Raw genomic sequence first — 19,130 nt, 5'->3', positions numbered from 1 at the left:
CCACCTCATTGGTGTGAGTTCAGTTTAGCAGTCTGTCTCTCTCCACGTGCCAGGTGTCTGCCTGTTTCTGATGTGGTGGAGACGTTTCTTAGCTAGTGCTTCCAGGTGACTCCTGACAGTTTATACAGCTTGAGTTCAAAGTGCAAAAAGTTCCTCTTAGGTTCTTTTTCCTCCATGCGTGCTTTCTGAGCTTTCTTCCATGCAAGTCTTGGAAGAAGGGAACTTCTCCCTGCAACCTGGGATGCTGCCCTTCTCTCCATCAGCTTTTCAGTGCCAGGTATGCAGAAGAGTGTAAGAACAGTAAGGGCCAAATTGGAGGTATATCTGTATGACTTTGAGACTTTGTTTCTTGCTTGCTTCTGAGAGAATAAGAAGTCGTGACACTAGAGAAACTGAATTCTAGCTCTTACTGGCCCAAAAAAGTATCTTTTCTCTGGTGTTGGGAGCTGCTAGCAACCAGGTAACAGCAGGACGCTGTGTATTTCCTAATCACAAAGTGATGCTGTGCCATGCCTGCTGTGCTGAAGCTTACTGGCAAGGGCCTGTAAATTGCAACAGGAAGTTTTGATGATGTTTCTTGCCCTTCCAATGCAGTATTATGTCACCTTAACGTTGGAGTACTCTTCTGAAGTGAGTGAATCACTTAGGTACCCTTCATACTGAGGCTGGCTCCTGGCTGTGCAGTAGGAGTAGGAATGGACATTTTGATTCTCCTGATAAGCTTTCTGTCACTCAGCTCACTTCTGTGTACCTTGAGCTCCCAACTTCTGTGAGTCCCATAGGGCGAGATTTTACATACCTGGCACCACATGGGGAGAGGAGAAAGAGGGAGCAGCTCCTGCTTCAGGTCATGTGGCAACATGGAGGAGAATGGTTCTATCTGATGGGTCACCGAAGGGGTTGATGCCTCATTTGATGGCTTCCCCCTTTTTCATCACTGCAATACAGAGTGGAGACATCTCATATCTTTAAGGACCCCCACAGACACAGCTTTACTGGCAGATCACAGCTCAGGCTCATTGCTGGTCCCTCACTTGAGTGTGTGGAGAGGGAGTTTTCATCCGGACTGCAATCTGGTATTCCTTGCAGTTTAGTTGGTAGCTCCAAGTGTGTCCCAAGGGGGTTATTCCTGTTTGAGATAGTAGTTTCCAGATTCACAGTTGACTAGGCAATCAGCAAGACTGATGCACTGCAGAGTTGAACCTCACAGTGGGTGATATGAGTGAAAGGTTTGGCTTTTCACACTTGCCCAGGATGATTGAAGAGTAGGAAAATGGGAGAAGAGGGGGCAGATGGCTGCCGCAGCAGGGCTGGCGGGGTAAGTGTCTCAATGCTGAAAGAAAGAAAAGTAAATGTTCTCATAAACAGAACCAGCTGTGCTGGAGTTTGCAAGGCCACTTATTTTCAAAGCAGACTTCAGCTGACCCAAGTTTGCATTCATAAGAATCTTTGTGGCTAGTCAAAGTGCCATTAGTGTTTAATATGAATAAATGTTTACAAGAATGTGCTGGAAGTGCTGTTTCAGCCAATCTGAAAAGTTGTAGTTTTAATTATTCAAACATTAGATTAATCTGACACTGACAGGTGGCCCTGGATAACTGGCAGGCAAGAAGGCTGAATGGTGTACTGCTGATTTATGTAGCATAGGCCATCAGTCAGAGGCTGGAAATACCATCAGGTGACCATTCAGAGAAACAATGGAGCAAAATCTCTCCAATTTAAATGTCTCCATTTCAGCTCCAAACCTGTCATTTAATCTTTTTCTTCATACACTCTACCCACCCCTACCCTTGTTCACTAGTCATTAGAATTCCTTGTATAGTTCTTTTCTTCGTTTAATGGAGACTTCTTGAATGAAAGTGTGTGTGGGGGAGAAAAGGATAAACAATGAAGAAAGAGAGTGGGAATATAGCTGTTTATGGTGGCAAAGAGGTGCATAATGAATTTTTGGGCTGCAGAGATTTCATGTCTTACATAAAAGTTCCTGAGAGCTGAAGAATTCAGGTTTTTTTTCATAGAAGGGGGTTTTTTTGTTGGTTTTTAGGTTTTGGGTTTTGGTTTTTTTCCTGTGTGGGAAGTCATGGGACATTTTCTTCTCTATTGTCCTAGGCTCTGGTCCACAACACACTTCAGTTTGTGGCAGGGAAGTCAGTTGGGCTACTGACAATATTAAGAAATCTCTTGAAATGAATCTCTGTCTTCCTTATGTGATCAGAGTTTAAAGGGTCTCATCTGAACATCACTGAAGTCAGTAGGACTATTTCTGGTGGTTTGGGTAGACTTTGGACTCAAAGACAGTCCTAGCAGTTTAGTTTGTAGCCCAGGTATTCCCCAAGGGGATATTCTTGTTTCAGTTAGTAGTTTCCAGATTAATAGTTGCTGGGCAATGAGCAAGACTGTAATGATTTCAAAGTGCTTTCAGGAAAGAGTTTGATGATAACATATACATTGGTTATTGGACTGACTGATTTGAGATTTCAGAAATTTGGGGACTATCAGTCTACATCTAATTTGAATTGTATGGCCTCAGGGAGTTTAATAAATCCCAGCTTCTTTATTTATGAAACCATTAGTTAATATTGTCACCTGAATGTCTTCAGGTGATGTGACTTGGAGGCCCATTGACAGGATATTATGTCAAGTCAAGTAGATTCTGTTCATAGGTAGCATATTAAGAGATCTCTGTGGAAGGGAAATTTCTAGTCTGCTGCTACATTTTGATTTGAGTTTGTTATGGGTGAGTCATTTTAGATGTTAAGGAGCCATTAGGTACTGAAGTCTGATGAAGCTGGGTATTAAAAGGGCACATGTCTGCAGGACTTGTGCCTAAACCACATGGCTTTCAAACAAAAAAGTACTTTCTCAAAATTAAACAACCCCATTCCTTGAAGTCAGTTGTCATGCAATGAAAGTTTCCAAAAGGAGGATTTTTCTGATAGTGTAATGATGTTTGCATCTTGATTAGGGATGACTCTCATGGTTGACAGGAACTGCATACTGTCTTGTACAGAAAGGAGATCTTCCTGTAGGGTCTGTCTTTCAGGCATTACTTACAGCTTTGCCTGTACCTCTCCAACCTGCACCTTTCTAGGTATGTGCCATCTACAGGTCTTAGTCCTTTCTACTTATAACGAGTGAGTGATGGTAGTGAGACTCTAAAGTTGGAAATAAGAAACACTGTTCTGTAATAAAATAGTCAATTTATTCTTTTTGTTTAAAATTACCATTAACTCAGATTTTACAGATGTTAATAAATCTGTGTGGACAGCTGGAAAGGAAAGTTGTGGGGAGGAAAATGTGCTGAAATTAGTGTTTTCTTGTTTTGCTCTAGTAGCATTTTAAAAGGAGATAAAATTTGCTAAGGTTTAAAAAAATCATAAATATAAAACTGGATGGTGTTTATTTTTAAGGAAGAGACCCATTAGACCTTTCAATGTACTGCTAGGATAGTCCAGCTAGTCCAACTTGTGTATTTAAGGTTGCATGATTGAAGTGTGTCTGAAGGGAACTATAAACGTAAGATAGCGTCCTTGATTAATCTTAAACATCTGGAAATAGTTTGGGGTGCAAAACAAAAACTTTTCTCAAAACTGTGCATGTGCACCAGGGTCTGCTAATCTGACCTTCTACGTCATCCTTTTTGTGACTGTTCACTGAGATCACTGAAAGCCCTTGTGTGAACGGCTCTCAGATCACTTACAGGTAAGTTTAGTGGTATAATCTTATTGCAGCAAGTATAGAGGAAATGCCTGTAAATCTCAACCTACCTCTTTTGCAGCTGGAAGAAGGAGAACACTTTGCTAAAATGGTGATAGACCTGGGTGAGGATGCCGGAGAGTCCCTAGCAAAGGGTTACCTGGCACTGGGCCTGACATACAGTCTTCAAGCTACTGATGGTGAGTTACCCTCTTTGTCAACTGTGTTGTATGGAGAGCATTTGTTCAAAGTCTTCAGTGCAAGAAATGGAAATCTGTTAGAAAATCTGCTTTCAGTGCTGACTAGACATGAAAAACAATCAGATTGCAAGATAAGTGGAGATTGTTCACTTGCTCAGAGAACTGTGGTAGTAAAAGTGAAGTTTTTAGGTAAAGGAAGAAATGCAGATCAATACTTAAATGATGATAATCTGAGTGTAGCTGCCAGTGCTTGGTGTGGTTTACTTGAATATTTGTAATACATTTCTTTCACTTATTTACACAACAAAAAGTCAGACTTTCCATCTATTTTCATATTTTTGTCACCCACCCATAAATCACAAAGAAATACAATCCAAGAACTGGAGTCAGAGATGCCTGACTTCAGTTCCTGGCATGATACTGATTCCCCACAGAGATTCAACCTCTCTGTGATGTCGTTTCTTTCTCTACTTAGAAGTAAACAAGATAAAAATATCTACCTCACTGGTAAGTGTGGATGTTGACTAGAAGCAGACCACTGAATGTAAGAAGTATTTTATTTAAATGCTGCTTGCTTGGGTCTTGAATGACTGGACAACAGGCTTCTGCAGATTTGGTCCTTGGTAGCCAGAAGGGCTTGAAGTCTCAGTGTTTAGCAGAGTTCTCTGACCTTCATCAAGCTCACAGGTGGGAACAGTCTTTGTTTATTCTATGACTTCTAACATAGGTAGAAAGCCTTATAACGTAGTTTCTTTGAATAATGGCTGGGCTAGTGTGTTTCTTAATCAGTTTGGCAGTCCTGCCCTCATGCAAACAATGGCTTTTCTGTCAGATGGGTTCCACGGAAACAAACCAACTTCTTCCAGTAAAGAAGCCTGAAACAAAGCTAAAATGACTGTATTATGGTGTCATGGAAGTATGCTGACCTTTCAAGTTACACCAGAATTCTCCAAGACATGTTCATGATAAAGGGGCTTGTGCTCTTCAGTAGTGCAAGTTGGTGTAGTTTTTCAGGCAGCCATATCTGATCAGCTGTTCTGAGAACTGATTTTCATCCTGGAGGATAACAGGCACTCTACCTCTCTCCAGTTCCCCTTTTCTCTGCCTCAAAATAGTTCTCCTTAGAAAGTTCATGTCAAAAAATGCATCCTTCCTGGCCTGTACTTTCTCTTACATATTTTCAAGTTGATTAGAAACAAAGTTATGCTTAACAGCCTATTATTTTAGGCCATTTTTTCTAGATTTTGTTTAAACTGTTCCTATAGCTATACAAGACTCCAATTACTATTTTCAGAGATATAGGAGGTTTTCTATGTTAGTCCCTTATGATCTATTTGTTATCCTCAGTATGAAAAGAAGGTGGTTTCTAAAGAATGGAGTTGTAGAGGCATGTGCTGTACTCTGGCTTTAAAAATACTTTGGTGTAGCAAAATTAGAGTTGGAAACTCTTCTGGTAGTCTCTTGAGTTTTCAAGAGATTAGTTCAGTATTGTGTCCATTTTAATGTAAAAAACCCCAGTCTTTACAACAACTGCCTTGGATTCTTTTCCAGATTAGCATCTGATTTATGTTGTGAAACAGTGGAATATCTGTCTTCTCCTCGTATCTCTAGCCTTTAAGTCAACAGGACCAGTCAGTTATTTGAGGGGAAATAGGAAGAGTGTATTTCCATGTTTCAGAATATATTTTAATAAAATGGATTAGGTCCTTCAAAAGCATACATGTGATGGTCATGAATATGGAATTAGAAAATGTCAAATCTGCACTAGCAAGACATTTTTCATTAGCATTGTTAAAAAAATAGCATATGACAATGAGGAAGCAAGGCTAGAACATACTGAAAGGAAGACAACAGCTCCTCTCCCATATGTAATCCTGCCTCGTATTGTCAATCTTGTTTATCATTGTGTTTATACCAGTTCACAGTGACATATGCAGACACAGTCAAACATCTGTATGTATACATATGATTTCTATTAACTTTCCACTTGAGTTGACTTTCAGTGAATCAGCATTTTCAATGGTAGCTAAGTGTTTCGGAGGCATTTGACCAATTGCCTTCTAAAGCTTACAACATTATATCAAGATGCCTTCCATCCAAGGTTAGACTTTCTTATTTAATATATCCTTTCAGTAATTATTTCTCCTCCTCTGTGACAAAGGCACTGAGGAATTGTATTAAAGCCTTTTCTTTGTGGCCTGCAAAATGCACTTGGTAAAAAACAGAGTCATAAGTGAGAATCCTGCTGAATGACAATTCAAACAACTTAGTGGGAGCATTTGATAAAAAGTCACTCTACAACTATTAGATTACTCATGGAGGAAATAAGACTTCCTGAAGCTTATGCTGGGTAGCAGTATATAGTTTCCCTGTTTTTAATGTCTAATTACAGGTTTCTTGAAAAAAGTTGCATTGAAGTAGCTGGAAGATGTGTCCTCAGAGGAAGTCATTGGTGCTTTTGTCTCGCTCTTAGAAGCATAAACCTCTGGTTTGTACTGAATGTCCATTTTCTGCAGATCTGTTCCCAATGGGTCAATACCAACAGCAAACCTTTTCTCTTCCTCTTGTAGTTCCAGTTCTAACATAAGCTATATTATCAAGTTTGCCTCCCTTAGGTCTGGTGAAGAATCCCTTGAAGCCAGGGAAAAGTGAGATTAAATTAACAAAGGCTAAAGAGTAAAGATTGGGTTGAGGGTGTATTATGAAATACAAGTGCTCTTATCTCACATGACCACCTCACAAGTTGTGAAATCTTTGTAGATTTAACAGTCCCTCACTCTTTTTTCAGAGATGGACTGTGCTGTATCTCTGTGTTCATTTAGAGTTTTGGTAGAAGGCCATGGATCAGGGACTAAATTGGAAAGTGATATTCTGTCAGTCGATGGGGATTTTACAAACAGCATACTGACAGCATTGGTTAATGTTAAAAGACCCTCATATTTTTTTACTAGAAAGTTAATAAATTGTTAGTGAACAAACTCATCATTTTTGCTTTTGGAGATAAGAGCACATACAATCTTTAATTATAATTCTGGGTGCTAAGACTGTGTGCCTTGCCATATTTATTAGGGGTCTTAACACAAGGGAATAGTTTTTGAAACCCACTGATATTTGCAAAAGGGTGCATGCACATTGGTGTTTCAGTTTGGATCAGAAATGTATTTTTGAAGTCCCATCTGTCTGTCATCCCTGCTTCTTATGTTATGATTCACATAATGGAACAGTTTTGCACATTACAAGCTGAATTCTTTCCCATAAAACTAATATGTTACATAAATAGCTCTGATGATGCTTCAGCTGCTAATGGGTACTCAGTCCATTGGACAAGACTAGAAGATGCTTGTCCCCATGTTTGTAGTGTTGATACTGATCCTCAGCATTAAGTATTTCACTCAGAGCATGGTAGATGTGAATGCACAACCTGTTTACTAACACAAAAATTATCCTCCTCTGTTTTCAAATGTGACTTCAGAGTTTCGTATTTAAGTACCAATATTCAAGATCCTGTTGAATTTTTGTAAGATTGAAGGTCCTTTAAAAACCCAATATGCTTTAGAAAATAAATCTTTGGCTGCTCAGGTGGCATTTGCAAAAGTACTGAGTCTTACGGGAGTACCTGCTGAAGTTTCAGAAACTTAAGCTCCCCTGTGCGATTCTCCCATTGGTCAGACTGTTTTGCAGGTTGTTTTAATCTAAATAATAAGTCATACTGTGTTTTAGTTGGTAGAACTTGCAGCAGCCATGCTCGCAGTGGATAAAGTTGGGCTAGAGGCTGAAGAGTTCATTAGTGCTGTCAGCCTCAGAGAATGGAGAGCAAATTTTAGAAGTTTATTCAGACCCCCCTAATTCTGTCTCCTTAGCAAGCTTTTCTATGTCTGAAATGAGAGCTTTTCAGTGGTAGAAGTGGGTTGCGGGTTTCTTTGGGTTGGGGCATCCACCACATGTCTGGGCAATCCATTCCAGTGTTTTGCCACCCTCATCATAAAGAATTTTTTCCAATATCTAATCTAAATCTTTCTAGTTTAAAACTATTACCCCTTGTCCTATCCCTGTAGGCCCTGGTAAGAAAAATAAAGACAAACAAACAAAAAATATCCAAAAATCCCCTCTTTTTGTCTTTCTTATAAGTCCACGTTCAGTATTAAAAGGGTGCAGTAAGGCCTCCTGGAGCCTTCTCTTGGGCAGGCTGAAAACCCCCAACTCTTATCAGCTTTTCTGTATAGGAGAGGTATTCCAGCCCTCTGACTGTTTCCATGGCCCTCTTTTGGACTCATTCCAATGGACCCATGTCCTTCTTATGTTGTGGGTCCGAGAGCTGGACACAGCACTCCAGGTGGAGTCTCATGAGAGCAGAGACAGTGGGAAGATCACCTTAACATGCTGGCCAAGCTTCTTTTTATGAATCTCTTCCCAAATCACTTTTCATTGCCTTTTTTTTTTCCTTTTTTATCTCCTTTAGCTGTAAAGGCCCTGTAAATGGCATAGTTAATGTGCAGCATCAGTGCTCAGTATTGTCAAACACAAATTTCAATGTGTTCATCCAAGTTAGACACAAATCCAAAGAAGGACAACCATATTTTCAACTTAGTGGTAGCTGAAGATGCAGTCCATATTGTAGGAGGTGGGAGTCACATGCTATTTCCCAGTAGTGCAGAGGCAAAGCTGACTAGTTGTGGAGTAATCACTTCATTTCCATAACATATTTTGTGTTCTTTCTGACTACAAGCTGAACATTAGTCAAATGTCTTACCAATTAGAAGTTCTTGCTTTTCCATGAGGGGCAAATAATAACATTTCTTTCAGTCTTCCTTACTGTGTGACATCTCCAGAATTGCTCTGTAACTTAATTAAGAAATCTTGTAGTTTCCATGAGAAACAGAACCTGACATATTTTTTCTGTGTGGATGTTTATAGGTGTGATCAAATCCTTTCCAATGTCTTCTCAAGCATTTTTGTTTACATCAATCTTTATTCTTTTAAGGTTTTTTTTCTAAATTTTCTTGCTTTGCTACCTTTTTGCAGTATTCTGTTGTGGCCTGATTTAAGGCTACTGAGAGCGAAGTATTTTTAATAAATGCTGCATTTTACATGAAAGTCCATGTCTTCAAATTTATTCTTTAAAATGCAAATTTTTTATCAGTTTTTAATACTTAGAGTAGGTTTTGTGTTTTTGTGTATAAGTAAGTAAGTTATAATCCTTATTATTTGGGATATCCTGAAGATTACTGTTCCTTCCAAATGAACCTGATATTTTGAAGAACTGTTGGAAGATGTAGGAATAAAAAAAGGTCTGATCACTATAATTATTTCAGCAAAACAAGTTACTTTCAAAGTTTCATTTGCTTACATGTTGTAGAATCCCAAGAAACTGATTACCTTTTTAGGTCTTGTAGAAGAACACAACTCTTTCTTCTTAATAACTTTCAAGAATGCTTGAATTTTATCTTTTTTTGTTGCTTAAATATATACTACTTAGTAACTTTCTGTTTTGGAGCATACGTTGAGTTAATGTATGAAATCAAATATATTCATAGCTAGATGGTTGCTGATGGATTAACTACTTATCACTTCTTTGTGCTGTTGATCAGTCATTCTCAAATTCAGGATAGGCAGAACAAGAAACAACTGCTATGCAAAATCTGAAAACTTAAGAACCAGCACAACACAGCCAGTGCGTTTCTGAAAACTTATCACTAGGCTTCCAGATATTTTGGATCTGAGAAAGTGATGCTTCTCTAAGCTCTTCCTCTGTTCCTGTTGATTTTGATGATGATATCCTATGATACCCTGGTATAATAAGAGCTTGACTCTCCTCTTTCATTTATGGTTTTGGCTAGAAATGAATTTATATGGTGAGGAGTGAGTGTAGTGGGCAGGTTCTGTTATTCAATCAATTAGAGGCACAAAGGAGGGAATTAGTGGCTAATGTCACACCTGAAGTAGCCTAAAAGTCTGTGGTCTCAAGGAATGTGGTGTGTTGTCAAGGTTTTTGTCATAGAGCTGTCACTTTGGCTCCTGGTGTTCCCTGTTCAACCTGCAGCACCCTCCTACATGAAGATGGTGGTGGAGGCAGTCTGTATCTGAGTCAGAATATGCTGCAGGTTACTGCTTTTAGCATTTACACTGGCCTGGCAGAGGGCCTGTTATACCCTTGGTATCTAGTTAGTGTATGGCCCATTCTCTTCCCAACCCCCTTCAGTGGCATATGTGAATAAAGAAATGCTTCAGTGTTTCAAACAAGAGAGTTAGAAGAATCTAATAAAAATGAATTTCAGAATTCATGTTAAAATGAACACATGCACACACACCCCTGCCCAGACTTCCACAGGTTTTATGCTCCCATTTTGAAATACTCTATATATTTATTTAGGTAATATGAAACATTGAATTCAACTCTTAAATGGCATTATATCTTGTTCTACAGCTATTCTGAAGGGCACTCAGGATGAATTAAACAAGAAGGCACTTCAGACTTTGGAGAGGTGAGTAGGAATCTTGCAGATTTGCATTGTGTATTTCTTTGCATAAATTCAGAATAATTGTTGTTTTTAATGTTCACGGTTTTTTTCCTCTGCGTAAGGCTTCCTTGCCTGAAAGTTTAAAAACAGTTCATTAGGTTTCAACAATAGTCTGTCAAAACCATTCTTGTAATGGTTAAATGCGGTGATTATTCGATTGAATGTCCAAGGTGAGAGTACCTGTTGTGCTACTAAACAGAAATAACCTTAGGCCCAAATTAGTTGCAGTAAGATCTACAGTGCTGGGAGATGCAGCTTCCTCACATGATGCACATGATATCAGCTGGCAAACATGGACAGCTAATTTTGTCTTAATTCCTGTGTAAAGCACTCTTAAACTCCTGTTTCCCTCATGGTGGGAAAGTACCTTCACCATCAGGATGTAGGCAGCTATGGGGTGACCTGGCACCAGTGCACTTACCAGGGAGGGGATAATTGCTGTCCTAATGAGTGGCTTATATGAGCAGTTCTATGAGAAGGAGCTACAGAGCTAGCATACAAAACATCACTACTCACCTGTTCTTCATCACTCTGTTTTGTGGGGGTGACTGATCCAACAGCTCTGCCCTGAAGGTACATGTGAATTAAGCTCTCTTGCAACTACAGTTACCTCAGTTACCTCAAGTAAAACTGCTTGGGTTCAACCCCTTTTTTGTCAGTTCTGTGAGGTAGAGAGATGAGGTGTGAACTTCCTGACCCTGTTATGACTAAGTTACATCACCCAAAATACACAGGGTGATGTTTGGGTAGTTATTTTAAGTGTAGATGCCTGCAGACTTTGGATGGCAATTAAATGGAAGCTTATATGGTCTAAGTCTTAGGCTGAAGTATCTAATTCTGGGTTTGGTGTGATCATAAATACGTCACAAAAGTGTAGAAAATTTGAGATCTGTAGTATCTCAAAGTACAGATTTAGCAGGTTGAATGATGTTAATGGATCTTAGCTGTTTTTTCTGATGCTGAACAAGGAGTCCAGCGTGTTTGTCTTGCACTGGTTTTGCAGTGATTGCAAGAGCTGAAACCAGAGATGTAATTCTCAATATTTACCCTATGGAGATCTGAGAGATAAAATTTTTAAAAACCATTTATTCATTCACTATTTAGATCAGGATTATACTTCTAAGTCACACTAGTTCCTGCACTCCAGTGTAATACTTTCACTACTGACTAATTTTGGTGTAATTGTGGTGCTGCAGAGCTTTTAAACTACATTTATTTTTATCCTTTGACCTTTCCCATTGGCTGTGACTTGTTTTCATGGTATCTTAACTCTAGCTAGGAAGCAGACAAGCTTTTAGCCAAGCGTTTGTTACTCAAACCTCAGCCAATAGGGATGTGATGGTGAGCTGATTACTAGTGTTCTTCTAAATGCCTGAGTTTGGTTTCTTTCTTTTTTTAATCTTCCTTGTTTTTCTACCTGTTTTTGAAGTACATATATGATCTCTCAGGCCATGATTTGGCCTGTAGCCATCTTTGTAAGGGCCCTTTTCAACTGGAAGATTGCATCAAATATTTTTCTAATTCCTTGTGAGGAAATTGAGCAGTAAAGTAACAACCCTTTGTTTCTTTTCAAAAGCACCATTAATCTCTTCTGCTATGCTCTTGTGAACTTTTCCCTGGTATTTATTGTTGGAGAGGCTACTGAAGGTTTCATGGGAGCTGCTTTCTTAAGAGGTGGCTCACCCTGCTCCAACAGCATAGGGTAAAGCTGGGTTCTGTCTTGTGGAGTCTTATTGTTGTTTGGTTGGATTTTTTGGGGGAGTTGTTTTTGTTTTATTTTGGTTGGATTTTTTGTGTGTTTTGAAGTGGAAGTGACTTATCTTCACTAATTGCACTTGGATGTCTTTGGCATTGCTTCAGAATCACTGAGTGCTACCTTGACTTGCAAAATTACAGGACAGATTCAGTCCATACTAAACTAATTTGTTCTAGAGCCATTAGTTATAAAAGTCAAATCCAACAGCTTCTTGCTCACAGGCCAAGATGGCAATTGAGAAGTGGCTACCCTGAAAGCAGTGTGTAGTTTGTTTCCTGAAGTAATTTTTTTATTCTTATTTGCTTATTTGTTTTAATATTAGCAAATTAATAGTTTTGTCAGGATTTTTAACCACCAGTGTTGTCAGCATGTCATTTCTCCCTCATAAGAACATTAATTGTGCTCACTTTGGTCAGGGCAATGCAGGTGCAGGCTTCCCTGGGGTTCTGGAATACAGCCCAGAAAGAGGTCACAAATGTCAGTTGGCTGCAAGGGACTTTCCTCTTCCCTGTTTCTCCCATGTGAAGTTACTTCCCTGTAATGCAGAGCTATAAGTGAGCTCTGTGAGTCAGAGAGGGTATAAACCACTAGTTCCTGGACTGGGCTGCCAGTGTGGCGTGAGCCAGTGCCCCACATTGCTTCTAGGTTCCTCAAAACACTATCCTCTCATTGACTTGGTTAATGGCTTCTCCATAGGCTAGCAAACTCAGACTGCAGTTCCATGCTTAGCATAGTCTCAGAGGGGACAGTTCTGCCCAGGCTGTCCATCCCTGTTCCCTGCCTTGCACTGTTAAGGGCCTCCACACGTGGTTCTGGAGACATTGCAGCCTTCACTAGTCAAGGGATCATTGCAATGCATGCTGCCTGTTGTGGACTAGAAGATAATATCTCAGAGTCCAAGCTTGAGAAGTAAGTGCCTTGGTTTTGGTCCAGGCGCAGCTCCTGTCATCAAATCATTCCTCCCTCAGTGTCTTCCTTTTCCAAATTAGGAATCTACTGTCAACGATTAAACTAGAAGCTGCAGGATGGAGAATGTTTTGTGTATTTGAGCACCAGCTTCTATCACAGGCTCCTGATCTTTAGTCCTCTACTCTGTCGTTCCTCTACATGCTCATAGTCACAATAGTGACTGCTTTTTCCCATGCTAATCTAACCCTCTTCTATTGTTTGAAAAGTGGCAGTGTAGGAACAAGTTGGACAACTATGTGCATCACCTATATATTACTTAACAGAATGCTCTGATGGGTTTGTTATGAGTTCAGAGCTACTTTTTCCATATTAGTTATCCGAGTTCCAAAATATTAAGTGGCATTTAATGAAGGAGCACATAAGTTGTATAACATCCTGGCAGTTGAAGTATGTTCACAGGAACATACTTGTTCCTGTGATTCTAGCTTAGCCAGGACAACATTGTTCTGCTTTTTGTCTAGTTTCAGTGTGCTCCCCTGTTACTGGACTAGTTTCTGTGGGGGAAGACTGGGTTTTGTTTTGTCCTTGTGTGTAGCTCATGGTGAGGAAATTCTGCAAAGTGCAATCTAACAGTCACTTTTCTTTTTGTGTTGTGTGGTCATCCTTAAAGAGCACGGGACTTGGCCCCAGAAGATCACCAAATCATCCTCTACCTCTCACTGCAGCTGGCTCTTGTCAGACAGGTATGTGCAATAATTGGAAGTCACTTAGTTGTGAGAGGGTGGAAGGACAGTACATTGGAAGGACAGTTGAATAAGACCCAGGCTTGCTGAACGGAGTCCCTTCCTTCCTACATTGTAATCAATCAACCAATCAGAATATGCTTATGTAAAATATTTTTTAATTCATATTTTTAAAATAGTAATTCTATAGCACATGGAATGACCTTCTCTAGGACATGTGTTCAGCTCCAGCTCCTGAGCAGTCTTGGAGCAACTTTGTGTGGGTTGAGCGAGGTGTGTTTATTCCTGCTCCGTGGGTATCATGCTGTGTCCTGCTGCAGGCCGCTCCAAAGCCTCTCTCGTTACTGCCCGATTCTATATCAGCCAGATCGCACACTCCCTGCACTGGGGATTGCTTTATTCCATACTTGGACACGTTTGACGTTAGGCTTTGACAAGCGTTGGAGCTCTGCAGTGAGTGGGATTAGTTGCCATTTGAATGCTGCTGCAGGTGTTAACTCATAAAAATTAAGCTGATAAGAAAATACTTTGGACTGCCTTTCAGGAAAAAAACCACAACCATTTGGGCTGTGCATTATTTTTCTGCCCCTTCTTAAAATTTGTCCCTTCTGTCTAAAAGCCAAAGTCTTTATTGGAACAGCCTCTATTTTTTAAATGGCTCTCTAGCTAGATTTGAAATTTCTTCATCGTAGTTTCCTTCTTTGGCAGGCTTTCTGCTTGCTGCAGTTTTCTCTCCTTAGTCTATACTACAGAGCTGAACAGTCGGATCCTTACTTTCCTGAGCTAATTAGGGGAGTTGTGTGTTCATTAGATTAAACTAATTGTTCCAAGAGAGCACCCTCTTGATAATGTCACTTTTGTAACCCTTTCATAATGAGAGCAGTGTGTTGTGAGAAAGCATGCAATAAGAAAGGATAATTAAAATGGCTTATTTAACTTTCTCATCTGCCTACTGGCTGCTTTATGATGCAGTTTGCTCAGGATCTTTCATTAAAAAATATCCAGCTACCCTTCTTTCTCTCACAGCTTTTGCCTCATAGGGGAGATTGTCTGATCTGCTGATTCTTCTGCTTCTTGCCATGAGTAAAAGCGTTACAGATTTTCAGCTGCTATCCTAAAAAATAAAATCAAGATTTTTGTGGTCCTTGGCTCTTTGTTGTTTTCACTGTTACTGGTCCACTGCCTTTTAAGTTGTTACCTTTTGTTTTTCTCTGGTTGCAGCCTGTCTTTGCAATGTTTTTTCATCTGTCTTATTTCTTCATTTCCGTTCCCTTCTGTTCTTACCATTAAGTCTCTTGTCCTCATGCTCACTTTTCTCTTTTGTCTACTTCACCTGTGTATTTTCATCCTTGATGTTCTGCCGGTTGCCTCTGTTAGCACAGCTCTATGATCTAAGTGTATTATGTAGTGTCAGCCTGACCCCTGCGATACTGCTCTTGCTCTTCTCCCATCAAGTGAGCCATAAATCTTTAACACATGCTTGGAGAGAGAGGAGATACCTGAGACATCCTTATTTTTAGACTGCTGTAAAATATCCTGCTCTTCTTTTGCCGGTTTACTTAATGATAAACATTTGGTAATGCATTTTTAATATCTTTAATTATTTAAAGTATCTAATATATTCTCTCTCTGATTAACTGAAAGATAAATGATACCTTTTTTGATAGATTGCATTAACTATTGAACATCTCAGGGCTTTCATCAAGCAATGCTACAGTACCAACAAATCAGGCCATTTCTACATAGTAGGTTATAGTATAATACCTGAATGTTTTTCTCAACGAATAGGCCTTTTTGTTTCCGTAGTCAGAATCAATAAAGGAGGTAACCTTACCCAGTACTGAAAAATCTAGGTATCAGCTTGCATAGATAAGAGAGTGTTTTCATGGAACAAAGCAAGGAAGGTAGCTGACCTTCCAAGCAAAGAGTGCCAAGCAAAGCTGGAGCAATTCATCTTCCTTGGAAGGCTGTAAAATATTTCCAATAGCACTTGTCTCTGTCACCACTGGGCAAGGGAAAGGGGAAATGGAAAAACATAAGCTTCCCTCTGACATACGATGAGGATGTGACAAGAGGAGGAATGGTTATAAAAGGTTCCTGCGGAGTTGGCAGTTGAAACCAGCAGCAACCAAAATGAAAGATGATGATGATGATGTGCTTTGTGCTTATGTGTGTGTTGTGTGTGTCCGTGTCTTAAAGACAACTGGAGTCACTGGGAAGACTCCAGTGACTCCTGGAGGGTCTAGGTCAGCCACACAGTGTTTTAGGGTGGATTTTCCAGCAAAATGCAGAGTAAATACCCTCTTCTGTAAGGGAGGTCTCAGTCTGATTTTCCCCCAAAGTTGAAGTGCCAGGAGGCCAAGGTCAGTGTCTGCTGCAGTGGATATCTCCACCTGCAGTGCCTGGCTGGCAGCTGGCCAAGCCAATTGACAAATGAAACTTGTAACTCCCAACTCCCAGCGGCTGGTTCGGCTGCTTCTCCTGTTTCTGTGGTAACAGCATTTGGATCAGCAAAAACAAGGTAGAATGAACATTTAAAGCTCACTGATTTTAATGCATTGCCTTGTTTTTTAGCAGGCCAGTTTCTATGGAAATGACTCTAGAGAGTCAGCAACGTTCTTGTTAATTTTAAATGTTGATTCCCTTTTCATTTTGGGGGTGGTGGTGGTGGTTTTGACCTTGAATTCCATGTAAATCAGTATTGAATACATAAAAACAACGTTTGTAGTTTCATACCATTTTAATACTTGATCTGATTTGCCCTTTTTTTGCATGAAAATAGGAAGGAAAAGACAGCAAGGGGTCAACAACTGAGGATTGGAAGTCTCACCAATTTCATATGGGCTTCCAACAGACCTCAAGTTTCAAGTGGCAATATCCAGAAAACACCTGCTTCTTTCCAGAGTGTCTGGATCTAAAACTGAGATAAACATCAGTTAAGAGACCAGAGAAAATATTTCAGTTATTTTTTACAGGTTTTAGTTTCGTTTCAAGGAGAGACTGCTGCCTTTGCCCCAAAAGGGGAACTGTTTTTTAGTAGGTATTAAGAGATGCTTCTTGCAGTGGCTGCTTGGATGTGGGTAGTTCTGATCTCTGTCTTTCTTCTGGACCAGCTAGTGCCTCTTTGCTGAATAGCAGCATGCTGCTTTTTTGCCTACATCCTAGCCTAGACTTTTCTGGTGATCAAAAATGGCTTGTAGTAAGAATTAAATAATAATGTGCAGATGCATCTATTCCAGTTTTCCTGAAGTTCTGGTGGACTGTAGCAAGTCTGTTTTCAATGGAAGCTCTTGCCAGTCAATAAAACTGTCTCCTTTCTGTAATCCCCGTGCTATAAAAAGAGATGGAGTGGGTTGTTTTAATGGTTAATTAAGTGTAACTGTCAACTGATGTGAAATTACAAGGCCCGAAAACTCCTCTTTACAAGTTTCTATTTCATTTACCATTTTAAATATGCAAGCACATTCTAGTGTTGGGAATTATTTTTAACACTCGTACTGTTTTCCTTTTTATACCTATAATTGTAACATCCCAACATTGTTTTTAAGGAAACATATGGCATTATTGAGATAAATCCTATTCTCTGAGAGGCAGCCTAAACAATCCATGTTGCGTCATTATATTTGGTAGTGCTGCAAGATGCTATTTATGGCCTACTGCGGCATCTTTGCTTCCTGATCAGTGTGATGTGAATTTACCTGTGTGCCATGCAAAACATGTGGTGTATTTGTTAACAGAAAGATAGATCAGGGAAGTGCAGCGTCTTCTAATTACAGGCCTCACTTGGACTTGGAGTCCAGCTGAAATAAGATTACTTTAAAGCTCAGTGCTTGTAGGGAATTTTAAACTGCCAGCCTACCTCTGATAAAGCCCTGAAGTTTCAGGGTGCCATCTGGGCTGCCAGCTTCCAGCTTTCTCATATTATACAGTTACTTAAATAAAAATACCTCTTTCAAAAGAAGTTCGCTTTGACTGCTGCCAGATATGTTGCTTTTGTTCTTCTAGAAATTTAGTTTGTATTTCATTGCTTCTGGTCTGTTGCAGGTTGTTGCTTCATATAATGCTTCCCATAAAGGCATAGAGTTCATATAATTAAAAGTTTTTCGTTCAGTGTTTCTAATTATGCAGCAGAACGGTGTAGGCCACTAATGGTCTTAGAGCACTAAGGAACCTTTCTGGACTCAAGTTAAACAATTAGGTGCCAGAGAAGCGTAATTAAATTTCAAAACCAGCCATTGCCTGTGACTCTGATGGTACTAGAGGGAAGCACTGAAATGAGATGTAACCATTGCAGGCTCTATACTGCAGAACAGGGGGAAATTATTTTAGATTATGTCTATATCAGCAGTATATGACTGCCTGCCCAGCAGGCATAGGTTTGTAGGAGAGACCACAACTGACTTTTATGCAGCTTTATTTCATGGATGTTGTAACAGTCAGAGAGCTTCTTTGATGGCAGGCCTCTGTTAGGGGTATGGACTTGCAGTTGTGTGGCTGTAAGTCCCTTGCAACACATAGAGCAAAGTCTGTGACTCAGTTTGCGTGTTCACATGCAAGTAAGGTCAAGTACCCTTACAATTTTGAAGCCCCTCACTAAAGACACTAGTTGCAAGTATTATTCTTTGTCTGATTCATACTAGCAAATTAGGATCACCTTCCCAAGTCTTGGAATCATAAAATAATCGGGTTTGGAGAGGACCACTAGAGATCACCCAGATCAATCCCTGCTCAAGACAAGGTCAGCTGGAACAGGCAGTTCAAAGTCCCCTCCAGTTGTCTGGTTTACAGGTTTTCTTTTTCTTCTAATGAACTTACTTTTCTCCAAGCTTATATCTTCTTTATGACTACTTGTGCAGGTCTGAGACAGAGGAATAGAAAAAATAGGAGGTGTTTTTAGTCCTGAGTGTAAAAAGAGTCTTGATAGCAGCTTTGTTTTAGCAAGTCAATTTATATACCTCTGATATATCTACTGAAGAGCTTTGTGGACAGCAGATCTGGGCCCACAATGGTTTTCATGCTTGTTGCCCTGCTTTCAAATTGTCTTGTCATTGCTAGTATTTTTACATTGTATAAAAATGTATTCTAGTGAGCTGCTGGGGGAACACTGGTGATTTAGGCCAATGCATTTACCTTTGCAGTAAGCTGTAATAACACATGTGGTTAAAGTAGCTCCACTGACAAGCAGTAATTCATTAAAGCTGAGCACTCAGTCATGTATCCCAACCTGAATCCAAGCCAGGACATTCAGCAGTTTTGACACTGTGGGCCAGATGCCAGTTTGGGGTTATGTCTGGAGCAGTCACACTGA

The 19,130-nt window shown here is 39.9% G+C and overlaps 1 protein-coding gene across 10 annotated transcripts in view; it reads left to right on the top strand.

Moving 5' to 3' along the window:
* TTC7A (tetratricopeptide repeat domain 7A) overlaps positions 1-19,130 on the top strand; it is a 172,185-nt gene that overhangs the window by 61,324 nt on the left and 91,731 nt on the right. For all 10 annotated transcript variants that reach the window (XM_051782864.1, XM_051782866.1, XM_051782872.1 and 7 more), the window contains 3 exons: positions 3,779-3,896; positions 10,321-10,378; positions 13,750-13,822. In XM_051782864.1, coding sequence (XP_051638824.1) covers positions 3,779-3,896; positions 10,321-10,378; positions 13,750-13,822 — 249 coding nt within the window. The remainder of the gene's footprint in view (positions 1-3,778; positions 3,897-10,320; positions 10,379-13,749; positions 13,823-19,130) is intronic.

Source organism: Manacus candei, unplaced genomic scaffold, assembly GCF_025592945.1.
Source record: "Manacus candei isolate 608988 ecotype Guabito, Panama unplaced genomic scaffold, ASM2559294v1 h1tg000017l, whole genome shotgun sequence".
Lineage (NCBI taxonomy): Eukaryota > Metazoa > Chordata > Aves > Passeriformes > Pipridae > Manacus > Manacus candei.
The sequence above is the reverse complement of the archived record's forward strand: the minus strand, read 5'-3'. Positions and strand labels throughout refer to the sequence as shown.